The sequence below is a fragment of the Nilaparvata lugens genome, chromosome 8, assembly GCF_014356525.2.
Source record: "Nilaparvata lugens isolate BPH chromosome 8, ASM1435652v1, whole genome shotgun sequence".
In the NCBI taxonomy this organism is placed as follows: domain Eukaryota; kingdom Metazoa; phylum Arthropoda; class Insecta; order Hemiptera; family Delphacidae; genus Nilaparvata; species Nilaparvata lugens.
In genome coordinates, this window is record NC_052511.1 from 43650322 (window position 1) to 43678195 (window position 27874).

The 27874-nt window shown below is 32.4% G+C and overlaps 2 protein-coding genes across 6 annotated transcripts; both read left to right on the forward strand.

Moving 5' to 3' along the window:
* Positions 1–85: 85 nt before the first annotated feature.
* Positions 86–22774, forward strand: LOC111055683 (carbonic anhydrase 13). 4 transcript variants are annotated; one of them, XM_039434853.1, is made up of 7 exons: positions 86–1116; positions 1755–1882; positions 2764–2931; positions 16303–16444; positions 17311–17419; positions 17650–17883; positions 20839–22774. In XM_039434853.1, exons 2-7 carry the CDS (start codon positions 1759–1761, stop codon positions 20974–20976), a joined length of 915 nt encoding a protein of 304 aa, XP_039290787.1. In that variant the 5' UTR covers positions 86–1116; positions 1755–1758; the 3' UTR covers positions 20977–22774. The 4 variants fall into 4 exon arrangements, with proteins under 4 accessions (XP_039290787.1, XP_039290786.1, XP_039290785.1 ...); XM_039434852.1 differs by lacking the exon at positions 86–1116 and adding an exon at positions 1160–1489; XM_039434851.1 differs by lacking the exon at positions 86–1116 and adding an exon at positions 1160–1379.
* LOC111055681 (IQ and ubiquitin-like domain-containing protein) lies at positions 21756–27797 on the forward strand. Of its 2 annotated transcripts, XM_022342936.2 has the most exons (4): positions 21756–21922; positions 23105–23372; positions 23960–26137; positions 26839–27797. In XM_022342936.2, the coding sequence occupies exons 2-4, from the start codon at positions 23136–23138 to the stop codon at positions 27148–27150; spliced, it is 2727 nt and encodes a 908-aa protein (XP_022198628.2). In that variant the 5' UTR covers positions 21756–21922; positions 23105–23135; the 3' UTR covers positions 27151–27797. The 2 variants fall into 2 exon arrangements, with proteins under 2 accessions (XP_022198628.2, XP_039290769.1); XM_039434835.1 differs by lacking the exon at positions 21756–21922 and having other exon boundaries at positions 22806–23372; positions 26839–27584.
* Positions 27798–27874: the final 77 nt, after the last annotated feature.

Consider the following 27874-nt stretch of genomic DNA (forward strand, 5'->3'; position numbering starts at 1 on the left):
CACCGCCTGAATATATAATTTAAGCCGTCGATGGGCCTTACGACTGTCATACTTCAGCCGGGACCGACAGTTTAACGTGCCCATCCGATAACACGGGAGTGATCTGGTTAAAAAACTTTTGGTATTGAGAGGGTTTGAATCCTGGATCTCTATGCTGCTACGCAAGCACTCTATCCACTAGACCACGGATCACTCCATGGCAACCTGTAATTTCTTTAGATGGAGGGCCAAGTCTCAACTTATTTTATATAAACTATAGGTGCTTAATCAATCCTACTAAACTGTTAAATCCAGTTTAGATTTTGAAAAGTATGATGGAAATATTCGAGAGTAGGCTACAAAGTTCGTAAAGGGTATAATGTTACGTATTGATAGGCCTATCTATGTTCCTTTGAAAAAGGACAATATCGTCAATATCTATGAAAAAAATTCTTATTCATAAGAATAAGAATAATTTTATTCCTTCAATGCATAACAATGCTATCGGAAACGTCAATTTGATAATAATACCGTACATAAATTCAGGTTTCAATCTCACAATAGTAAAATGTACATAATATAATAATTTATCTATACAAGGTATTCATAGAATAAAGAATGTACATCAAATAGGATGAAGTCATATAACATAATAACTTTATGAAAAATTAGAGGTGGAATAAAGGTGGAAATTTTTAAATTGCAAACGCAGGCAAGTTCAGCAAGCTTTTAGATGCTTTTGACTTACTGTACACTCAAGTTTCTTCACATAAGTTACAGTGAACTTGGAGGCAGTTTAATACTAGGCTTAATTGAGTTATTGATAAAGCGAAAGATCTGAGAGACTTGATAACAAGTAGAGAGAAACCACCGATCTTTGTAAAAAAATGCACAAATTGATCTACAGCACCTATATGAGATTTTCAGGTACTATGCTTGACACCAAGTCAAAAACAAAAGTAGGCCTAGCAGATATAACAACAATCAATTGAAAAGTAAATTGAATGCTTGAGAACATAAAAATGAAAATTATTAGATACTTCAAAGCTTTTTTGAAGATTCTACAAAACAATAATACAGAACAGATTGAAAATAATCAGAATGCAGTATAGCAGATGCAGCAAAAACCGGAATAAGGTAAGAAGAATATTGAATTATCTAATTTACAGGCTACAGTAGGCCTACATAGGTCTAATTAAATAGTTAAGGTGATCGTTTTTACAGAGGTTTTTATTAAAAAACCTACAATATTGCTTAGATTGCTTGATCAAGTTTGTAAATGATCAGAACGAGATGATCATGTCAACTTAATAAATAGGTCTTATTGAGGTGGTCGAATTAGTTCAAGTTACTTGGCCACTTCAGTGGGAGTTTTCTATTACATTTCAAATAATCCATGAGTATTTTTCTCAGTTAATGTTACTGTTAATACGTTTCAAGAGAAATCTTTTTTATATAGAATTTTTATATAGTAGAAATTAGACCATCATAAGGTGCTCTACTATTTATAGTAGGAATTATAGTAGTAATACAACTATTGAAATAATATATATATATTAACTAATACTGGAATAACTTTTGATCTGTCCTATCAGGTTTCATTAATATTTTCACAAAAACTATTACTCTCAAATAACTATTCTATATCCACTAACCTTTTTTATCATCCCTTCTTCATCAAACATTCATTTTTATGATTATTTCTCAGATTCCAATCAACTCTACTTTACCTACAACTTTTATTTAAACTTTATTTAATGCTTTGTTTCATTCAGGATAATGAAGAGTTTAAAAATATTATTTACCATAGTCTTACTGGTAGAAATTGGAAAACCAAACTTGTTCATCAGGGCTCAGAGTGGTTCAGACGATGATTCCGACGAAGACATTGAAAACCAAACAGGTGAGCAATATAGGATACACTAAAGGATAACTATAACTATATAGGATACTCTCTATATACTGTATAAATAATTATAGTAGAAGAGCAATAGAAATAGAATATAGAATAATAGTGAATAATTAATCTCAAAAACATCATATTAATAAGTTTTGGATTTTAAAATTGACTAGAATTCATAATCATAATCCAATATTTGAAATAATTTTAGAACTAACAGTATTAGCGTTAGCTAATACATTATTATTAAACGCAATACTTTATATACAATGCTTACATCTTAGGAGCCATAAAAATAAAAATGAATATCTCGATTTTTTTGTTTTATTGATAAAATTCAACCCACTGAGAGCAACCACACCCACTAACGATCCAAACTAGAGGAAATCTACTGTATTATTTATTACAATAGGTACAATCACTTGCGGAAAGGATCAATTATTGAAGTCTCAAGCCCAAAAATGTTCCTATCCCAATTTATTCAACACAGTTGAAAAACTATCATGTATAGGCCTGAGCTTATTATGCAATAATATGACACTTTCCAATGTCTTTTCTATTCAGTACTTGAATAGAAAGGCACTACGCACTTAGGTGCGTAGACAAGTCATATAATATTATTTTCTACAGATAAATATATTTTTTGGTGCTACAATTTTTCACTTTATTTCTATAACGCTAACTTTATTTTTATTGCATCAATCATAGAGAAAAAATAGCGATTTCTTCTATAAGTAGTTGTCTCTTATTAAACTAAGACTTGATATAATACCTATTAATATAACTTTGACCATTTTTAGAAATAATTTATTACATACAATATAATTGTATGCAATTAATAACAATTCTATAATTTATCATTATTTATGAATTTTGATGATCAGATTTTCCATGGAATCCCCGTTGGCATTTTGTCAGTCCATTGCAGTCTCCAATTGATGTTGTTCGCTGCAACTGTAGGGAGATGGAATACGAGCCGCTCATATGGAACTATGCACCTTCCGTTGAAAAGGACGGCATAGCGCTCAAAATAAGCAATACAGGTCATGGAGGTGAGATTTTCTCTCTTTTTTCACGTAAAACATTTTCCTGAGATCACTTTAAAAAACTATCTGTATTGAAGTTATCGCACCATTATTATATTTTATGACAATTTTCTCAAAATATTGTTATTATCAAAATGTATTCATAATGTAAATCAATAGTGGATAGTAAGTTAGTGGATAGTAATGTGAATGAATAGTTTCATTTTTCTCTAGGAGCTAAATGGTGGAATTTTTACATTTTTTAGCTACAGGTATACATTTTTTCACGATTAATCTCTGTAGTTGGCCTTTTTTGTTAAATGTATAATCGAAGGACCTGTTTTGCAGCCCCTACCAACAGTCAAGATTCATTATTTTGCTGGTGCTGGTGATTAAAAGAGTGTAGTTTTTGCGGATGATGCTCACGTAGACTTTTGCCTGTGCGTGGGTGATTTAATGAGATGTTCAAACGTCCATGCCACCGGCGGGATTCCAACCCACGAAGCAGGCGGTGCTAGGCAGACTGAAGTTTTTAACGCTCCTGATCACTGACCACTAGACCAAACCCACCCGGGCCGCAGTTGTTTCATGTTATCATAATTTTATATCAACATTTATCCTTTGAACTGTAATGAGTGGCATTAAGCAATTGAAGAAAATGTGGCAAATATAATTAATTTTATTTGTGATAAATGACACAAGCATAGCCAGCCAGCATGGTCCACTGGGACCTGACAAGTTTGGTCTGCTCTACTCTGGCTTTGCAACGGCTATCAATGTGAGTCCGAAATTAATCATTGATTATGTGCTAAATTGTAAATCTAGTTGATTGCCGAAAATGACCTAGTAAATTGAAACATTTCTTGTTTATAATGTAAGTTTTCCAAGTGTGATACTTCTCTCTATAATACAGTGTTATTTATTTATATACTTGAAACTTTCAATATATCTATACAGCCTATTTGAATATTATGTAATAAAATATAAATTTGTACTTATGGAAATTGATGAAGAATTGTATTTATTCAAATGCTGACAAATGAATAATAGCCCAGTCAATGAAGGTCCAAAAAAGCAGTTTCGATCTGAAAATTAAATAAAAGCTGAATTTCCCACCATCGATAGAACCCTCCCAGAGGGTCATTCTCCCAAAAGTCCCAGGAAATCCCCTTGGAGCTTTCCGCCCCAGCTCCCTAAAACATGGAAAATGCAGGTAAACACGGGACATCAATTATCTCTGTAACCATTGATCGGAAACAGTTCTATTATATGTCATTCGATTTGTTACATTATGGACTACAATATTAGTTATATTCATTTTTCCAATAAAATTGACAGTTTTCTTGATAAAATAATATATATGTAAAAATTTAGGGGGTTTGCGATTTGATTTTTTGTTTTCTTCGATTAACTTCAAAGCAAGTAGTTTTAAAGAACGGTTAAGTTTAATCTTCAATTTGACGCCGTGGAAGGGGAAACAGTCGACGCGGAACGGCGCGCTGACTCTCTTAGCCATAGTAAACAGCAAACTGGAAATCAATTATCTCTATAGCCATTAATCGGGAAAAAAATCTATCATATGTCATTCGATTCGTTATATTATGGACTGAAATATTAGTTGTATTCATTTCCTCAATAAATCGAACAGTTTCCTTGATAAAATAATATATATGTAAAAATTTAGGGGTTTTTCGATTTGATTTTTGTTTCCTCCGATTAACTTCGAAGCAAATAATATAAAGAAAATTAGACAAATAATTAATGTAGCCACATTCATTGCGAATCCATTGATGTATATTGTTATTTATTTGCGATTCGATTTGACGTTGTGGAAGGGGAAACAGTCGACGCGGTTCGGCGTGGCTGACTCTCTTCACCATAGTAAACAGCAAAATACAGTAGTAGGCCTACTGCTTTCTAAGTTGCATCTTATTCACATATGGCGCTCGAAACAATCAATTTTGTCTTTTGTTTTGACGGGTCCGTATCACAGAGACAAGTTCTCACAGAGACAAGTAGTGTTTTTGAACGATATTAGTGTCACAGAGACAAGTTTCATAGGAACAAGTATTTTTATAAATGGCAGTCTCATAGGAACAAGTTCCCACAGAGACAAGGTGAGTCTCACAGAGACAAGGTGAGTCCCACAGAGACAAGGTCAGTCTCACAGAGACAAGGTCAGTCTCACTGGAACAAGTAGTGTAACTGGAACAAGAAGAGGGGTAGAGTCCCATTCAAACAAGTGGAGTGTCACAGAGACAAGGTCAGTCTCACAGGAACAAGGTTGGTGTGGTGTGTTGCCTACACATGAAGATGAAGGCATTCCATTCCCTCTAATAAATTGGATGTCATCTGTTTTTCAATATATATACATATATATATTATGGTGACATGAACAGAATAGAATGACTGCCTTTATTTTTCTTAGAGAGTGAAGTTAGGGCGCAGTCGACCCTCTCTTACACTCAACTCTCTATCAAGTATTATAACAATACAAAATAATAATACAAATAATATGATTAAAAATAAACAATAGTTAAGTTATCTACTTATTTAAAAAAAATAACAAATTTTAAATTATTGTAAAGAAAGAGAAAAAAATTACATTGAAAATAATACATAACAATGGTGAATAATAGTATTTTCTGATACTTCATCACTTTAGTAAAAAATAAGACACTACAGAATCCAATACAGTAGGCCTACATAGCAACAGAAGTGTTTGCTATACATTTCATTTCCTACTTATTATCACTATGTAAATCTCGAAGTGGATAAGTAAATTACATTATGATTTATTTAAATAGTAAAATAGAATCTTCCTTCAATCAACAAACAACGTGACAAACAACGCTCCTTCAATCCACGTGACATACATATATAAATATATAATTTACATATGTAAATAATGTGGTGACATCATTTGATGCCAGCTTTAAACGTTTCTCCTGTGGGAGAAAAAATGATGAATTTAGTGGACTGTTTAGTGCATCCTAGACATTTAGATTCAAATCTACATAGCATTTGATTCCCTTTTTCATCCAGGATATTTGTGGTTTCTTAAAATTTCGATTTATTGACCGAGCGAAGTGAGTTCTATGATTCAAGTCGACGGCTTTGCATTCCTCTTTATGTTTATATGTTCCGCAATTACGGCGAAACGCAGCAATAGATTACCATGAAATTTGACTGGTATATTTCTTTTTAAATTGTGCCTCGACGTATATACAAAGGTATTTTTTGGAAATTTTTCATTTCAAGGTTAATACAATAGGTAAAGTCTCCTTCGAACGCTAATATTACAGTAAAAATCAGAATAGAATCATTCATAATAATTCAGCTGTTGAGTGGATTTTTAATTGCATGCAATAACGCATGCAATTAATAACGGAAAGAAAACATAGTATTTTCTCTCGAAATCTGCTTTCAACTCGGGCTGACCTGTTGCCAGTGTGTTGAAGGAGATTAGCTTTTGATGTTAGCATATTTTTGATACACTAACCCCAACAGCCATTAGCCGTTTTCACACCGATATCTTGCCAACACAACATACAAACAGGATTTACTCTTATGGACAGTATGAGACGAGGCTGTGTTTTATAACTGCGCGAGGTCTACTGTTCATAGAACTACTAGTCCAGGATTAAAATGTCGTTTTACCAAAATCATCAAATATTTAATAATTCAATACAATGATACATGTGCAGATGTAAAGCTGACTAGCACCGAGGTAGAATCAATTTAATCTCAAATAATTTGAAATATATTTCAAGTTGTTAGGCTTCATTTATTCATTGATCACCTATTTTATCATTATGGGTTATCAGAACCTATTAGAATTATGTAGATTGCCTTTAATGAATAAATTGAGTTCCATGTAAATGTATTATTTCTACCAAACTCCAAAATAACTATTTCAATGTGACTTTTAATTGTTCAGTCAATATCAAATAATTTTGATACTGCAGTAACTTATACATAAATGATATCAATGTAAGAAAGAACAAATTATATACTTCTAGATGAATGAAACAATATTGGAAAGATATTATCCAACGGTATTTGAATACACCCCTGACTGTTACTGTATGGGAGTACCACCAGTAATTTATAAGTTTTCAATTCGTCAAAAGAGTGGTAGTGTATTCAACGGTTATAATCTTCTCCTATCTATATTTTTTCTCATTATTATTGTTCATCTTCTTCCTCTTCTTCTTCCTTCTTCTTCTTCTGACTCCTTTTTCTATTATCTTCTTCTTCTTCTCGCTTGTTCTTCTTCTCCTCCTGTCGTCTTCTTCTTCTTCTTCTTTTTCTTCTTCCACTAGCTTTGTCCGGCAAGGACTGATTCGTTTTTGTATTATGGAGTCCCTTTTGTATAAGGTACCAAGAACAATAACAGGGATATTTCCAGGGCTCTAGAGAATAATGATACTAATTCCCTCTGTCCTTTTGCTAAGTTGAAACGTGTAGCAACGTGAGTTGAAATGTATAAGTTGACCTAAATTTTTGAAGGCTGATCTTCGAATTGATAAAATGATAGAGACATGATCACATGCAAATCCCTAAGAACATAATGGAAATGGAGACTATTCCTTTTGACATAATCATGTTTCCTCATCATTATCACCATTCTCAAATGATACGAGTCGATCCATTTGGCGTATTCACGCCGATCCATTTCATCTAGAAATACCATCATCTAAATATTATGGTAACAATGAAGTGTGTGCAGAAAATCTCACTGACACTGACTGTACAACTGTGAGATTAACTATTCTTAGTCAAGGACTCTAAAAGACTCTCTGTTGTGAGGCCGGGTGACATAATTATTCTCGAGTGACGTTTTCATGTGAAAATTTAGATTTTTCTCCCGTCACAGGTTTTTACCTTGAGCATTATTGTTCTAAATAAATTGTGTATCATTTTGTTTTTATATGTATGTAAATAATGTGTGTGTATGTTGAACAATAAAAAATTTGAATAATCAAGATTGATATCCAGTTCTTCAAACTGAAAATAGATGCAGACGTTGATAACAAATAAATAGACATACAGTACTCCTCATATGCAGTTTCACAATTCTGTAGACAAAACTAGAATAAATCAATAGAACAGTTAATTTCAATAGTGCCATGTACTATGAAAAAAAAATCAAAATGGTACTGGCTCGGTAGAACAAGTAGAATCTATGCTATTCAGAGGTACAGTCGAACCTACGTCGCTGCAGAGAGGTATTCGTTATTGGGAGGTTCTGTCAAGAAAACTGCCAAGATCCTATGGATCTTATAATATCGTATCACGGCGGTAAATAAATGAATATGGTACATAGAACATATCATCGCGAACGTAGGTAGGGTACTTTTTAGGCCAATATTAATATGGAAATTTGAAAATTCATGCTGTTTGAAAAAAAACATGTTTTTTGAATAATTATAGAATGTAATAAGTAAACTAACCAATTCATTTTAAGAAAGCTTGATTTGCACTATTAGTGGAGTAATCAAAGTACATACTCTGTAGCAATATCTTTCAACTCTTTACACTACTATTAGATGGAACGCAAAATACGGTTATTTTGTCAATAACTCCTCTATAAATATCAACTTTCCTATTTTTTAATGTTTCATATTTGAAAAAGTGAGTAATTTTCGGTTCAATTTTGCATTTGAATAAAAAATCATGTTCGATAAACGACTCACATCTATTCAAACAGTCAGACATGTCTGGTACACTATTTTTCAGTTTTAATCCTAGCCTGATAATTTTGAAAGCCCCTAGAACTTCTTGATTTGACGGATTCTTCTCCACAGGTTCGTCACAGCTATCATCATCATAGTCAGTTCAAAGAATTGAAATGTGTGACAAAAGCAAGAATGGGGAAGTCCAGTCGTTCACCTGCCTGGTCTACAATAATGACAAGTTCTTAGTATTCAATATCCAGTAGCTTGCATTCAATTTCCGACATGTGTTTCACCCTTTATTAACTGTCTACCACCCTATCTTCTTCCTACCTGAATTGCCATTATTTTCAGTCTATTGACCTTTCTGCTGAAACTAAACAATTCCTTGAAAATAACCGACTGCTTCCAATACACACTACACTTTGTATGTTGAAGTCAAGAGAAAACTTTGTTGTTGAGAGGTCCGAAATTCGTTGAATAGAGGTAAATAAGCAGCCAAAACTCTAAAATGTCATGGGACGGTAAAAATTCGTTGTGTAGAGAATTTCGTTAAATGGAGGTTCGTTATAGAGAGGTTCGACTGTACTCTAAAAAGAACTCAGATATCCAGAGTTTCATTGGCCGAGCGATGTGAGGTCTAAGATTCAAGTCGACGGTTTTGCATTTCTCTTTATGTGCAAATATTTTTATGTTCCGCATTTACGGCGAAACGCGGCAATAGATTTCAATGAAATTTAACAGGTATGTTACTCTTTAAATTGCGCGTCAACGTATATATACAAGGTTTTTTGAAATTTTGCATTTCAAGGATAAAACAAAAGGAAAAAGAGTCTTTTTCAAACGCCAGTATTACCGTAAAAATCAGACTATAGAATTATTCATCATAAATCAGCTGTCGAGTGGATTATTAATTGCATGAAATGACGCATGCAATTAATATCCCAATGTTATTTGGTAAAAATCAGCTGTCGTGTGGACTATTGCAAGCGATGAGGCATTCAATATTGATAACTTGAAGTAGGTAGCTTGTTATTTTCTCCCGACTTTTCTCTGCTTTCAACTCGGTAAGTAGGTATTTCAACTCGGTATGATAGTAGTTGTTTACAACAAATTATTAGCATTCTAATTATAATAATTATACTTAATACCAATAATTATTGACGATACATTTCAAACAGCCATTAGTGGCTTAGACATCGATATTTCGCCGACACGTCATAACAGCACATAATTCACCCTGATGGAGGCTGTGGTTTTTAACTGCGCGAGGTCTACTGTTCACAGAACTACTAGTTATTTTTCCAACTGAATAGTTCAACAAATTCTATTGAGAGACATCAAAGGAAAATACAAGTTGCTGCATTGTGATAAAGTCACGTTCGGCAGACGCCAGTGTGTTTTTTCGATGAAAATGGAAAAATAAGCATCAGAAGCTCTGGCATCCAATTATATAATATTTTACCTGATTTCATGAAGAGTATGAATGAACGCAACTTTAGATCTCATCGAAAGTTTTAAAGATAGATTTATCTAAAAGTGCTTTTTACTCAAAGGAAGAGTATATTCAACATTACTTCACATCATCACATGAATGGTATAATGTTATCTTTCCCTGTGTCTTGTGTATTTGTTACTGTGGGCTGTGTCTTTTTTGTTCGACCATTTGGATTTTTTGACAAGTTCAGATCCCCCTGATTTAGGTGGGCAGTGAATGCTATTCAATCTATCTATGTATCTATGCATGTAACTGGTTCATGAATTTCAAACATGAAACACCATTATGTAATGCACTTACCAAATGCAGTCCCAAAATAAGCACTACCAAATGCACTCTCAACTGGACGGTTGGGTTAAGCAATTCGTTATTTAATAATAAGCCCACAGTTTAAAAGCCATCACTGATAAATAAGTCACTTAGTATAAATATAAATACAGAAGAACAAAAATCATAAACCTTATTCCGGGCCACTTTCTCATTAATTCTAAATTTTGTATATGTGTGTGATAAACGAAATTTGAATTTGAAATCACAACATTTTTTGAAAAACATACAGTTTTGAATTACGTGCTTATTCTACGAAAATTGAAACCCCTTTCTTAGCTGGCGTCTAGGAATAAGAAATATATTGACCGATGAATACAAACAATTTGGATGTACATTAGGCGATTAGGCCTTGTCTAAAAAATTCAGCTTATAGTCTGTTATACAATAAATGAGCAATTCAATTCATAACATCTTAGTAGTCATCTTATGAATAGTGTAATCATTCATCAAATCAGTCTCATCAAGTCATAATTATCATCACCCAGTACAATTAATTGAATAAATTAAGTCATACATTGAAAAAAAACATAAACTATTTATAAACTTACAGCACTGAATATCACATTTTCAACAATTTGAAAATTGATTTAAGGAATAATAAGCATTTTCATGTAGAATTAGATTTAGTGGGTTTTTTAATTTATTCAGAGGCAAGTTTCTTCTAATATAAGATAGTGGCAGATTATTGAACATGGAGTACACTAAATAGGAATAAATTTCAAGCTCTTACTCAATCTGACATTAGAAGTTACAATACTCTGGTAGTCCAGATAACAGTAGACCTCACTCACTGAGCATCCTTTGCAATGTGGTAACGAGAATATTCAGCCATCTACTAGAAATGCTATCTACTAGGAATAAAGTCATTATTATAATATCAGGGCATTTTTAAAATGTTTGCCAATGGCCCCACTAAGAAATCTGATCAGGCTGGTTGGAGACTTCCAATCAAACATACGACCACATTTCATTACATTACATTACATTAACAGGGCTACCAGACATTGTTTTGCAGTAGTCGTCAATATACTATATCATAATGGAAAAAGTAGAACTTTGATATGAAAGTAATGATCTCACTTCGTTACAAATAGAATTTATTGGTGTGCTAATCTAAATGTTGCACTACTTCAATCCTGTAAAAATGAATACCGATATAATACTTACTCTGAATTGATGGAATCCCAAGTCCCATTGCGCTTATGATAATTTTAAATGTTACTCTATCAACTCAGTAAGTTCAGAAAGTTATTGCTCAGTTGAATCAGAGCTACGATTAAAAAGATGATTTGGGAATTATCAAGTGGCACTTTTTGTTTTTCACTGGGATTTTAATTTTGTAACATGTAGAGACGCTTGTAGAACAACAATCTGTTAAAATTTTTATGGGAAAATTTTTTCATGAGGAAAATGAAGTTTTTCATTGACATTATCATCCGTAACTCGGAACGCCATGATAAATCTTGGCATCTAAAGCTGCGTTTACACCAAAGTTATTAACAAGATGTTAATAGCTTAATCCTCACAGATTATTATAGATTGAACGGCACTTGAAAAACACATATGTTCATCATGTGTATGATAAGTTATGTTCAATCTAATAGAATCTATAGAATCTATTGGTGTTAACGCAGCTTTACTCTGTGACTGCCTGAAGTTAATATTATATCAATTTGAATTTACAATTCGAGACCGCAGCTCAGAAAAAGAAGAGATGATTAGCTCATAATATCGGGGACCGAGCTTCACTCAGGAGTACAAAAGCAAAAACAATTTATTACGAAAGAAGGAATTATAATGAAAAGCCATTTTGGCCATGTGGTTTTTAAGAAGCGGTGATGAATAGGTCAGTGGTAGGCTATTTGGCTTTTATATATTCCATTTCATATTCATATTGATTATTCTTTCAGGTTAAAGGTCTAATATATACATATTAGATATATTGGAATAGTTATCTTGGAGTTTGGTAGAAATATATTTACATTTGCATAGAACTCAATTTATTTATTTAAGTTATGTTCATAATTCTATCTATCTTCTATCTAATTCTAATAGGTTACCAACCCATCCCTATCATAAACCTTAAATCATAATCATATACCTACATGATTAAAAAACAGCAGACATTCAATTTACTAGAACAAATAATGGAGTGCCTTCAAGTTCAGATGTAGGCAACACGCCTAACTTCTTCCTACATTCGCTACCTTGTCTCTATGACACTGACCTTGCTTCTGTGAAACACCTTGTTCCAGTGAGAACTTGCTTCTGTGAGACTGCCATTCATAGCGCTACTACTTTGGACGGAGACCTTGTCTCTATGAAACTGCTTGTCTCTGTGGGAACTTGTTCCTGTGAGACTGACATTTATAGAAATACTTGCTCCTGTGAAACTTGTCTCTGTGACACTAATATCGTTCAAGAACACTACTTGTCTCTGTGAAACATCCCCGTTTTGACATGCGATGAAACTAGTTTTTCACATTCTAATTCTCTAAAATCATGCATTCAATGACAGACAAAGATATTGTTTGCAACCGATAAAATATTCATACTATTACATAATATAATACATATTTAAAATATGTGTGTATGATCATAATTCTATGCTAAAATTTATCATAAGTTATGAATGTCAAAAACTGAGATAAATCATAGATTACAATAGTGTAACAGTGGCAATTTCCTGAAAAATCATAGCGTGCAGTGTTTGCTGTTTCCTACAGTTAATATTCTCCAAGCCAGGTTGATAATAAACCTCCAGTTGAGCCAAATATATATGACGGCTGAGGCATAAAAAATTTATACATTGGGCTTGTTGAGTTGAAACTTTCTATGATTCTCTCTGTAAAGTAGCTTATCTTCTGTTCTTACTAGTTGAATCTACATTATTTAGACAGTCGAATATGAAAATTCAGTAGATTCTAAAGATGAAAGCCATGCAAACATACAAATTAAGGAAAAGTAAGCATGCATAAAAGGTAGGAAAATCATGAAAGTGTTTCATATTTAACCACAAAGTACCCTACCGTATAAGATTAATTGAAAGATGATTCATCATCTTCTATTATTTTTGTTAACATAATCGATTTTTCACCTCCACTCGCATCTGGTCATTCATTACACAAGGTTGGCAGAAGCTTTTCTTTATGTCGATTAATGTTGACTGAAATTGATTTTGATTAGGGTACCAAAAGAATAGATCATTTTCTATTTGAAGCATTCAAATTAAATCTATTGAACATGATTTCATATGACTTAGCATTCACAGATTTAGTTGGGTGAAGCTATTTGAAAAATGTACCTGATTATCAATTTCATGGTTTTTATAATATTCTAGTTCATTGTGATCATTGAAAGGTTGAAGTGATGAGTAGTTAGTTCAAGTGAATTCTAGTACACAAGTATAATTATGATTATAATGGGCTCTTCTTTATTTTCTATTGATGTTTTGTTCCAGTAGAGGAAATTTAAAATGCTGGTTTTACATTTTATAAGCTTTATGAATAATATAAATTAACGGGAAATATGCATTGTATATAATGTTTATATTCCAGTTCGACTAATCTTCTATCACAGTCTCGCTTTCATTCATAAACATGATAATCCTAAATACGTCGATTACCTTAAAGATGTAGCTTATTTTATGTCGAACAATGTACAATGCAAGCAATTTTCATTAAATTACTATTATGATGATCATTGGAATTTCTGCCTGTGATTGAGAAAAAGTCATTTTATGAGCCTTGAAATTCGTACCTAGAAAAATTGGCATTATTACTAGATTTTTTTTATTTTTACTATTTATTATAGGTACTGTACATTGATTTTTGTGATTATAGAGATCAACTATTTTTTTCTGAATCAGGATAAGGATAAATAGGGAAATTGCTGTGAGATGGGATAACATCCATAGTTACATAGCATCAATTTGAAAGCTCTGATAATAATGATTTGAACGGAACTGTGATTCTGGCTTGGTATTGCCTCTTCATGTTCAGTGAGAATAGAAAGCTTCAGAGTAATTCGTTCTCACTATATGTGATAATATTGGTAATATTTGATAACATTTGTTAATATTTGAACTGAATGTGCAACAAATTAATCTACTTTCAGCCTGAAAATTTTCAACTTATCAGGAGTACAGTGTTATCATATAGTATCTCAGGTAGGCCACCCTTTTATTTTTTTCTTGTTCACGTGATCTGATGATATTCATTCCATTATTAAGTGTTTAAATGATAAAGAGTGATGAAACAAGATAAAACACAAGAAAAGCTATGAAAAGAAATTTTGAATCTTCATTTTTCACAAAATAAGGATAAGATGAAGGAGTCGGACACATAATATATCATGAAACTTCATTGAAAAACATCAATATCTGAAACTAGAGTTATCAAATTGTGTTACCTCTGACTTGTATGGAGAAGGCACACTTCAAATTAATATAATAAATTCTGTGAGCAAACAACGAAATCCTGATTTTTATCATGAGCATGGTTAAATCAAGAAAATTGTAATATTTTTTAGAGAATTGAAAAGTGGAAATCTATATACAGCGCATGTCAAAACAATAGACAAAATTAATTGTTTCGAGCGCCATAGTGTAAATGAGATGCAATGTAGACAGCAGTATAATTCTGTTTACTATGGTGAAGGGAGTCAGCCGCGTCGGCTGTTTCCCCTTCCACAGCGTCAACTTGAATCGCAAATACATAACAATATACATCAATGGATTCGCAATGAATGTGACTACAATAATTATTCGTCAAATTGTTCTTTTAAATTACTTGCTTTGAAGTTAATCGGAGAAAACAAAAAAATCAAATCGAAAACCCCTAAATTTGTACATTATATTATTTTATCAAGGAAACTGTTGGATTTATTGAGGAAATGAATCTGACTATTATTGTTGTCCTTATTTTAACGAATCGAATGACATATGATAGATTTTTTTCCCGATTAATGGTTATAGAGATAATTGATTTCCAGTTTGCTGTTTACTATGGCTAAGAGTCAGCCGCGCCGTTCCGCGTCGACTGTTTCCCCTTCCACGGCGTCAAATCGAATCGCAAATACATAACAATATACATCAATGGATTTGCAATGAGAGTGGCTACATTGATTATTCGGCTCATTTTTTTTAAAACTACTTGCTTTGAAGTTAATCGAAGAAAACAAAAAAATCAAATCGCATACCCCCTAAATTTTTACATATATATTATTTTATCAAGAAAACTGTCAATTTTATTGGAAAAATGAATATCACTAATATTGTAGTCCATAATGTAACGAATCGAATGGCATATAATAAAACTGTTTCCGATCGATGGGTACAGAGATAATTGATTTTCCGTGATTACCTGCATTTTTCAACTTTGAGGGTGGCTAGGGGAGAAAGCTCCAAGGGGATTCCTTGGGACGTTTGGGAGAATGACCCTCTGGGAGGGTTCTATCGATGGTAAAAGATTCAGCTTTTATTTAATTTTTGGATCGAAAAAACCTTTATTGACTGGGCTATAATTATTATTGAACGAAAATCCAAATTGAATGCTGTAAATCACCCCGAAGACTTCTGCTACTGCAAATATGGTCAACAGAGTTAACAGCTACCGTAGATGAAAATTTTATGAGAGCCACTAATCAAATTTACTTTTAAATTAGGAGGTACCGGGTTCGATTCCCGGGCTGGCAAATAATTTTTGGATAGTAGCTATCATCGAATTTCCATCTAGCTGATTGCCCTGTTGTCAAGGTTTGCAGTAGCAGAAGTCTTCGGGGTGATTTACAGCATTTAATTTGAAATTCGTACGTTGAATTTGGTTCAGGTATCAACTGTTTGTTGCGTTTTGAATATTTGAACACCAATTAAATACTTTACAAACGTTGCAGTAAGTATAAAGATCCCATCAGAAGAGGCAAGGCCATTTCTTAGCGGAGGAATGCTACCAGGTCGTTACCTATTCGATAACCTGCACCTGCATTGGGGCAGAACCGATGATGTTGGAAGCGAACACTTCGTTGATGGAGAATCGTGAGTCAATTATTCAAACTAGTTTATTCAGATCTGAGGAGATTGAAGAAAAGTAGATAGGTACTTCTAAAGTGAATAAATAGAGATATACTAATAAAATTTATTTTACCGTACTTCATATCACTTGATGGCATGAATGTTGAAACATGTTGTGATAAAATAATTAAAAAAAAGGTACTGAGATTTAAATCAACATGTTTCAACATTCATGCCATCAAGTGATATGAAGTACGGTAAAATAATTTTAAAAAAAAGGTACTGAGATTTTTATTTATATTTACCGTATACTGTATTACAAGTAGCCCTATACAGAAAAGAGTGAATATATACGGTGTATTCTGAATGGGGATTAGAGAAAAGTCTATCAGGCTACATTATATTCTAATCGAATTAGGTAGGCACTTCTTAAAGCGATTGAAGTTGAAATATAAATACGTTATTCTTCATAAACGAAAACCGAAATAACCAAAACTCAAAGATTTATTTATTTAGAACTATATGGGAATATGCCTTCAGAGGAGTGAGTTGTGTTAAATATATCCTAATTACCATAGAAGTTTATTTTCTTATACGTTTTGTCTCTTGAAATAAACCTTGTAATATAATTATTTTTAAATTTGAGTTGTGATGGGAAGAAATATTATTTATATTTTGGAGTGTTTAGAGAGTTTAAAATGAGGAAAAGTGAAAAGTGGAGGTGTTTCATAGTTATATATAGCACTGTAAGCTTGATCATGCAGGAATAGGATTTTGGGAATAAAAACTAACAGGTTGCACCAAAATATAAGCGCAAATATGTTAGATGAAAGTTGAAATCATGGATATTCGAAAAATGGATAGATGACCCAATTCGCTATTGTTTCCAGGTACGCAATGGAATGCCACATGGTGACTTACAATTCGAAATACAGCGACCTCAACGAGGCTCTAAATCACAAGGACGATGGTGTGGTTGTTTTCACTTTCTTTTTCAAGGTTGGAACTTTTTATTACGAAAAAATAAAATATTTGCTTTATGAAGAAAAATCTATTTTTTGATGCAAACAGGAGGTGGTTGACAATTTCAAGGGAAATAGTGCTCTATGATTTACATCTTGCAGAACTCAATTGCCTCCTCATAATACCGCATCATTATTTCAAAAAATATGGTTTACTGTATTGTGTTGAATAAATAAATATATTAGTAATTTATTTTCTGATTACAGCTGACACCCAACAACAACGAAGATCTTCAACCTTTTCTAAGGTACGTTCTGTTCATCCGTGAGACAGGATACAATATAACAGCGCTCGATCAAGATGCTTTGATCTGGTTTTTGAATCCATTAGAAGTTAACGACGAATACCTCACATACCCAGGTTCTCTAACTACACCTCCCTATACGGAATCTGTAGTGTTCATCATCCTACCCGAGCCTATTAGAGTGTCCAGTCATCAAGTAAGTAGCTTAAACTTATTTATGTAATTATAATTATACCAGTTGCTGATGTGAGTTATATCCTTCTAGTAACCACTGTTAAATATTGAAAAATAAAAATAAACTAGTACCTATTTAGTTTTCTTTTAAAATTCAATAAATAACTGTCGTTTAATAGTAAAGTTTATGACTTTTGAACATTATGAGCTTGACAATTATAGAACAAATATAACAAGTTCTGAGATGTAGAATAAATCCTACATATTTCATAAATACAACATTCATCTCATTTGGACCTAAAGCTTTGCAGCTTCTTCAATCATCAATCATACTCTCTGCAACTCATCCATTGTCATTTATCATCAATACTGCACTGAAGCAATCCTTCGAAATCCAGTTAGACCTATCTCGTTGTTTTGTCATTCCACGATATTTTATAATGATTGATCCATTTATATATGAAATATGGATACACACCTAATTTCAGCAACACATCTTGATCCATTTGACATTAACCATTTGTTTGGTTCATCAGCCTCTTCCATTGTCAGGAAATATATACCTCTTTCGCTCTCAAAATAGGTCTATAACCATCCTCGGTAAATTAAGAATCTCTATGCAAAATTTCATGTTAATCAGTTGAGTAGTTGAGACGTGATGGTGCGTCATTCGTGTATTTCCTATCACGTACGTGTACCGTATATGCAAATTCTTCCCTTTATTATATTATAGATAAGAAGATAACAGTTGAAGTATTTCAAGATCTGAAGGGACTAAACGAGAAGACATAAGAATTGTCTCGTTTCACTTAATCCTATCCTTCTTTAGATTGAGCTATCCTGCCTCACCATGTTGGAGGCACGTATCCTCAAGTTTAATAAATTGTTGAATAAAGGAATCGCTCTGAGGATGCCAAAACAAAGTGGCAAGTTTTCAAACTCTTCGTTTTTCATTTAAAGACAAAAAAAGGTCTTCAAATGGAAAACTACAAGAGTGCAGAACTACTATACATATTAAAATTCTAGGTATATTATGCATTTATCCAATTTGAAAAACTGATGAACTTCAAATGATTCTAAATTCTAACTTATTTGTAGGATCTCCGTTGATTCTATGGAACTACAAAATGTTGAGTTTGATATTGTTATTTGATTGATTGATTGATTGAGTACTTTATTTATGTAGATTACAATATAAACTGGCTTATACACTTATATACAATAGCTTACAATACAGCAAAATTATAGATGAATTAACATAATATAGACTAAGAAAATAATTATTGAAAGTATATGATATGAAAAAGTAATTTGTAATATAATAACTATGGATAATTATATTGTTATGCATCTACATAAATTGGCGGAGCTTTGGACATATCAATGTCCATTCTTCGGAAAGAATATTAAAAATATCCTCCCCACTAACTCTCTACCAAAACGTTAATTTAATTAATTAAGCTAAGGATTTATTTATTAATGGAAATTTTGTAAAAGTTTTAATTAATATAAATATTTAAGAGAAAAAAAAAACAGAAAATTGATAGAGTAAAATAATTATATAGGTAGATAAGATCAAATTATTGATTAATAAAATGAAGTAGGCTGAAAGTAGTAAGGGTAATCAACTTTCAGTAATATACAGCAGTATGCAGTGGATAATTAAAAAACATGAGTTTATATAATATATATATACACAATTCATTCTATAACAGGTTTAAAGGTTTGTATTTGTTGGATGGGTGGGGGATGGTTGTCATGTGATCGTTCTAGGGCCGGACAGTTACAGTCATTTGTTCCAAAAGATGTTTTTTTAAAGTCAGGATGAAGCTCGCTCGGCTCTCGATGGACCTGATAGAAACAGGAAGTGCATTCCATGCACGACAGGCACTGACTAAGAAGGATTTTGTGAAAATAGTAGTTCGATGATTGGGTATCCTTAAAGTACTTTATCCGGTTCTAGTATGTGAAGCATCTATCCTACTACCTTCAGAGACAAATTTGAAATCATCTTTAAAATAGTTCGGATTACCGTATTTCAAGATATCTCTAACAAGCTTGACTATTCGAAAAAGCCTTTGATCGGGAAGCTTTAATGTTGAACTAGCAATGTGGGCTGGGGTGATATGATCACGGAGTTGGAGAGAGTAGACAAAACGTAGACAATAATTTTGGCAACGCTGTAGTTTATCATTCAGAGTGACTTGCATATCGTTAAGAACAGAATTACAATACATTAGATGTGGGAAGATGAGAGATTGAACCAATAATAATTTAATGTTTCTAGGGAGAATATCGTGCATTTTCTTCAATGCATGCATGGCTGAGAATACCTTTTTACAAGTTTTGTTCACTTGTTCTGACCAGTCAAGAGTATTTTTCATAATAATGCCTAAATTTTTAACTGAGCTACAGTAAGGAATGTCATTACCGTCTACACTAATTTTGTGAATCGATTCAAGGTCAATATTGTTTATAAGACGAGAATATCCAATTATAATGGGTTGTGTTTTGATGGGATTAAGCTTAAGGCCATTTTTCTTTGTCCATTCCACTATCGAATTGATATCCTGATTCATTATTCCAACTGTTTCATTAATTTTTGTTATGGGACAGCTTAAATATATTTGAAGGTCGTCTGCATAAGTATGGAAACTGGAGAATTTGATAATGGAAGAAAGGTCATTAGCATACAAAGTGAAGAGGAGAGGGCCTAAAATTGAACCTTGTGGTACTCCATGCATAACGTTTTTCCAAGTAGACTTATTGTTACCGACAGATACACATTGTTTCCTACCTAATAGATAGGATTTAAACCAAACTAACGAGTTGTGACTGAAACCAAGAATAGTGGAGATCTTTGTGGAGAACTATTGCAAATGTAACTAGAAGCCTATGACAAAGAAAAACCGTCCAGTGCTGAAATAAAAAGTGGAATTGACAATATTCACGTGTATACTTTTGAATGATTTTGCAGCTATCCGTCATGCGCAGATTGATGGATAACCATGTACCATCCAGACCAGTGCTTGACAACCGCAGGGTTATCCAGCCAGTCAATCACAGACCAGTGGTCTGTGTCAAAGGAGCTGTCGAGTGGAATATGAGATATTAAATTTATATTAAATAAAAACAATATTTTTATGTTAAATAATAATTGTTAATATTATTATCATGATTGGTGTAAATGAATTGACACAATTGATTAATAAAAATTACTATACTAGATTCACATATTATATTATTGATTTTTAGCTGTTTTCTAATGTTTGATTGTTTAGTAAGTTTTTCAAAAACAATAAATTAATCAGCGAAACATACAATTACATCAAATTATAAAAATATATATTTTATTGATAAATATCAAATTATTATATGATTATTAACTTGATATTATAAAATCATAATAAAAATGTACATTTTCTTGATGATTGTAATATTCTGTAGAATATATATTATTATACGGTACTATATTCTCAGAATTGATCATATTATTAACAAGAATCATTGAATATTAAGAAGAATCTATCAATATTATATCAGATATACCGTGATGACTTGAATTACAGCTATGTATCTAAAACTACAGCTACCTATATAGAAAAAAACTTGCAGTGAAAAATGAAAGTTGACAACTACGCCTTCCAATCATTTCTGCTGATATTTAAAACGTGAATCCCCAATATATGATCAGGCTATTATCAGAGGCTAATGGAAATAATTGGAATTTTATAGTTGGAATACCGGTACTAGAATACTATAAATTGTTGAATTTAAATTGATAAATTTCTAGTCGTCTGATATTGAAATATTCTTTGAAACCATCAAAAATACAACAGCCAATGATCTAGATAGGTACCACTTTAGCCCTCAGCTGTATTATTTTTCAATTTTAGTTTACATTTTTATGTTGAAGGTTATTAGGTTTTCAGATTGCAGGTTATTAGAGCATCATCAAGGATGGTTTTTAATATAACTGTGGTCAATTTAATAAAGTTTAATATTTAATTACTTCCTCAACTCATATAAAAGTGAGCATTGTGTTTCTCTACTTCCATCATGTGAGTAATCTTACACGAATGAAAAATAAGTTAGTTTTGGTATTTTTATATAAATTCACTTGTAAAATAATGTCAATAAATTGTCGATGTTCACAATCAATAATGCAAATGAAGTAACCCGTACCTGAACTCTGTATTTCTTTTTATAACAGTTTACAGAAAAATATTAAATTTTTGGATTCAATAAAATGCATTTTTCCTTGTAATAGTTCAAATGATTTAGCTTATATAAGACCTTTCACTTCAATATTTTTGTATAAAATATATATATTTTAAATTTTTAAATACTCTTATGACCTACACTTTGAAAATTTCTATTCTTATCTAAACAACTTGATATTATCCAAAATTGTTCAATTAATTTGAAAAATAAATTAATTACATGCTAGTGAATCCTCTAAAGACTTCGACATTATAGCAAATGATGTTGTTTAGAGGAGATAGCAGTAGGATACTTTTATTGAAATGTTGTTCAATTATTCAATGGTATATTCTCGCATTTCACGTTCCTTCCAGTGTTTTAAATTAATATTTTAGTTTTTCCTGATTTTAAACTTGTCTACTCTGCTTTGATGTAATCTACACAGAGTTACCAAAAAAGGTCTAATAGCCAAAGAATACAGATTCTTTATAAAATTTACAACAAACAATGTTTTATATTAACCTTACTTCTCAAGATCTAAAAATTTTCCATTATTTTGAAAAACGGTAATAACAAGAGAACCATCAGTCAAAATATAATTCTAAGGATATGGTTGGAAAGAGAATACCTAACATTTTTAATAAGATTTGTATAATTTGTTTTTTTTTACGTTTTTGAACTTTCTATGAGCGTTCGAACTGTTTAAAGTTTTGCATTGAACTCGACGAATTTAGGCTACTTTTTTCAACTTTGAGCACTAAAGAGTTTAACTAAAGTGCGAATTCTAGTTATCTTGTTATTAAAGTTTTTCAAGATTATATAAAAATTGATAAATCCCAAAAACCTAGGTCAATATAAGAAAATTTTACTGGACATTTTTTGCAAATCTAATGTCGAATCTATGATTCGACACTTCAAATTTCGTGGGACACTCTGTTAATTATGCATGTTTTCAATCTTCAAAGTATTGACTTTTTTAATTTTATACCAGTTTAGTAAAATATTACTATACCATTAATTGTAAAATATTACATTTTCAGTAATACAAAACCACTGAAGGCAATCATAACCATGTCACAAGTATCATTACAACCTTTCACATCGAGTTCATCGATAAAAATAACAAAAAATGAAGACAGTGGCCAAAGCATGAGAGGAACATTAGCCACGTATAATGACGAAGAGCTTATGGAGATTCCTTCATTAACAAACTTTGAAGAGAGCGTTCAAAATATTTTGGATGGAGATGTGAAAGTCAAAGAGCAAGAGATAATAGAAGTAAACTTAGAAGATGAAGATTCAACGATGGTATAAAATTACTTAAAATACTTTATTACTATTATTATAAACGTATATTACGAGCGATTTCTTGTGATACGAAAGCTTCATCTAATATTATTAGAGGTGTCTATGGGCTAAGGTATTATCGAATTTTGGTAATTTATTGAATCCCCAATATTATTCACCTTTCAGCCAGTATTTTCTAAATAAATATAAATATAAATATAATAATAATAAATTATTATTATTATAATGATGATTAAAAGATATCAACTGATCAAAATTATAGGAAAAGACATGTGTTTTTGGTAATTAAAAATCATCGGGAAAGATAAATTAGCCTATAGCTTGTATTTGAGAAAATCAATATTGAAATTTTTTAATAATTTGTGATTTTATTTATACCAAATTGATTTGAATAAAATATTTTTTAGGATACAAATTGTGGTATCAAAAAACTTCATATAATTTTTTTAAAGGATAGTATTAAGTTTAGTCTTTATTATGATAACGACTAAAAATCAATATTCTTTGAAAATTGAAGTTTTTTTTTTAACCGAAATCGATTATTTTTTTAACCGATAGATTATTTTTGAACTTGCATTTCTTGTCAGGAAATTCTATTGGAACACGAAACAATTCCCGATCCTGAAATCACGTCAAAATCCTCAATAACCGAATCCATGATGTATTATTCGCAAAGTTACGAAGGCAGTGAACGCGACCTGGACAGATTCATGGACAGAGAATCACTTGATCTCGAGGAACAGGTTATTCCGGAAGAAGACGAAGAGGAAATCGAAAAAGTTGAAGTCGAGATAGCCTTCAGTTCGTTGAATTCAGAGTCATACGAAGAATTAGAGAACTTGGCCAAAACTGTAGAGGAAAAGAGAATGGAAAGTATGATGGTTTCGACATCTTCGTTTGCTACAGATGAGAAAGGATCTCTCAGTTATGAACAGGTTGGATATAATAAAGAATCAGAGACTGATAATGTTGATGGTTCGAATCTGATAGCAGTTACATGTAATGTTGAATTGGAAAATGACAAAAAGCACATTAATACAGAAGAAGAACAAGACATTGAAAAGGAACATGATCGTTCTGCTGATCGTGTAATCAAAATATGTGAAGAGCTTGGTCCAATACTCGACCTAAGAGTGGTGATAGAAGGACAAGAGATCCTAAGAACATCATTCGGCATGAATATCCCAATAAATAATGTAAAAATAAGACTAGCCCCGATTTTTCATTTGAAGCCAGATGAAATAGATTTACTGCATGATGGAGTTATCTGCCAAGATGGTGACCAACTGTCGCATTTCCAAATAGCACCACCTGATTCCCTCATTTTACAAGTGAAACCCAAAGATCGTGACCTCAATATTTTAACTAATGACTATCTGCATTATGCTCCTTTGATCGACATTATTTCAGCGAGAATTCCTCTTTCGGGTAGTTATTTTGAAGATAAGTTGATGCAGATTGAAAGCGATTGTTTTGTCAAAGAATGGCTGGGAGGATACAAAAACAATAGGACATTCAAAGAATATCATCATGTACAAACACAGACTTTGCCTAGAATATACAATCTGCCTCCCGGCGTAGTTTTGCCTCCAAGTTTCACAAGGCAGACGCAAACGCCAGTGTTTCCTCTAGTAGATGAAGGTACCACTTCGCCAGAAAGCAAGGCAACTCAAGTTTGGAGAACTGATTACTATGTTGCCAACTGTTCAGACAAAATCATCATAGCCAATTCCAAAAGATTTAAGCCCTATGTCTCGAATGAACACCTTTCACACTTATCGCTAGCAATGATCGTAGGAACTGTGATGGTTTTCAGAAGATACATGAAATGCTTACTGAATCGAGCGTGTAGACGAGCAATGGAGTGCATTAGTCTTCCTCGACTAGACGTGACTCACCAGAAAATGAAAGATAAAATAGTAAAGGAAGTGCAGAGAAAGATGAGAATAAACATGTTCTTTCCAACGACCAGGTTTGATTTTTCAATGGTGTATCTGCTGGTCAGTAAATGGAGACACAAGGAGACAAAACTGATTGACAAACTAAAAACCAACGAATCTCGGAAAGCTGCTTACTGCTCGTTGTTCAAGAAAGAGGTGGACATGATATGGAGGATTGAGCAACAGAGGCTAGCGGTGAAAAAAGAAGCTTTGAAAAGAAACAACCAAGAGTTCCTTGAGAAGGCTGCCCGTTTAAAAAATACAAAAAAATTTGTTTCTATCGATTCTTTGGAAACACAACAAGCCAGAGAATACATGGATGTGTACTCGACACTTACCAGGCGAGACGTTACCAGAGAACAACGACTTGACTTTCTACACCACTTCCGAAATCTGATTCTCAGCATTTGTCCCGAAGATGGCGTCGATAAGCTGATTCAACTCGTTGATCGAGAATGCGATCTTCTGCAGATCGGACTCAAACATACACAACTTGAAGTTCTCAGACTACGTATTGAGCAGCACACTTTGGAGTTCTTTCGAAATAATTTGAATAAGGATGATTTCGATTCCTACAAAGAGAGAACGCTGAAAAAATCGGTTCAAGCCAAGTTTAGATGCTCGAGATGCCGACTGCTGAAGCCCTGCAGTGACTTCAATGTTCACTTGAAAGTGACCAGGTTCAGCATTTGTTACTCATGCGAGTGGCTCATGCACATTGGATACCAACGCCTTGATCTCAGTCCCTACCTCAGGATTCTCGAATCGGTTAGGAAGTCAGAGATGAATCTGTTCACCAAGTCAGGTGCCAGCTACATATTGCAGGTAATATATACAGAAATCAATATTTTTGTAATGCAATAGTTAAGTGACTGTAATAGTTGAGTAAAGTGAAATTCAGGTGACACGTATTGCAGGGTGATATGTGCAGAAGACCTGTACTTTTTGTACACAATTTGTAAAATTTTTGTGTAAAATTTGTACTTTTTGTAACACAATAATTGAATTTAGACATTAAGGTGTCAGTTCATATCGCAGGTAATAAATACGAAGACTTATATTATTTGTCTTAGCGCAATAATTCAGGAGCAAGTTTCATATTGCAGGTAATATATGCAAAAATCAATATTTTTTGTAATGCTATAAATTTAACAGTACAAGTGTCAGTTACATATTGTAAATAATAAGTGTTATTTTCAATGAAAATATATAGACCGAATATCCGAATATCAAAGATTACTGTGTATTCAAGCCACTGGCATATCACTGCTCTGAGTCTTGATGCCGATTGTAGTTTATTGGAGAACAATTATTATTCTTATGAATCATTTTTATAATTATTAGGGTTCATGGATTTTAATTAATCATGGATTCATGGATTTTAATTAATCATTGCTAGAAATGGTTCAGTCACAAGAAAAAAGTTGCAATTTCAATTTTTTCTTGTGATTGAACCATCTATATTTCAAATGTTGTTCAGTTGCAAAAAACATTAACGAACTTATATGAAAATGATTTTTCGACAGGTTACTGGCATGTACTTTCTTGTTAACAATATTTGGCTAGGCAAATCAGCTCTAAGTGAAATCTCTGATGTATCGAACCTCCGAATGGTGAGGTGGCGACAGAATGAAGACTGGACTCCTTGGAATTGCATACTTCTAACGCAGGAGGAATCTCGCATTCACATGGAAATACCGAATGTTGATCAATATTACGCGAAACCGTTCCTGAACAGCGTCTATTTGAAACACAAACGCGCCAAATATCATTTTCTTCTATTATACGTTAGTGACATGTACATAAAGAAGACCGGGTTGTGGTACAACGTCATTTGATTAATTCTCTTCGTGCATTCAAGCTGAGAGAAGAAACAAAACTGTTTGAAACGTTCATTATTCCTTATGGAATGACGTTGGATAAACATATGAGCCCCAAGTATTTGACCGAAAAAATGGAAGATTTATAATTTTTATCCTATAAAACTTTTGAAATCAATAAAATTGCAAATTAAGGAGCTAATTCTCACAACTCTTCATGCCAGCATGGATATAAATGAGGCAACATGTAAAATTGTATAATATCATACTGTTTTATTAATAATTTGATACTAGTAAATACAGTATTGTCAGTAAAAATAATGTTTTTATATAATATTATTATTAAATATATTAGTCAAATATTCTTCTCCTAGACACTTATGGGGATTACAATCACAGCCATGTTATAAAATTTGTTTCCTAAGAAAGAGATAAAATTATAAAATCCCAAATGAGTTATAATTCCTCTTTGCCATCTTCTTGCATTTTATTCCTGTGAAAAAATTAATGATTATCAGACTGAGAGGTTTCATATTTGATGTGTTTTATAATGTACAAGATCTATTATTATAAAATGGCAACAAAGAAAGAGTTTCAAGAAGAGGACGATCCACCAAATTTTACCAATTAATAAAGTTTGAGCAGTGATCTTAGATTCAACTAACGCAGGCATCAATAAATTGATTATGGATATGGCAGGTCGATTGGATAAAAACTAGGATCTAGTGACTAGTAACTAGTT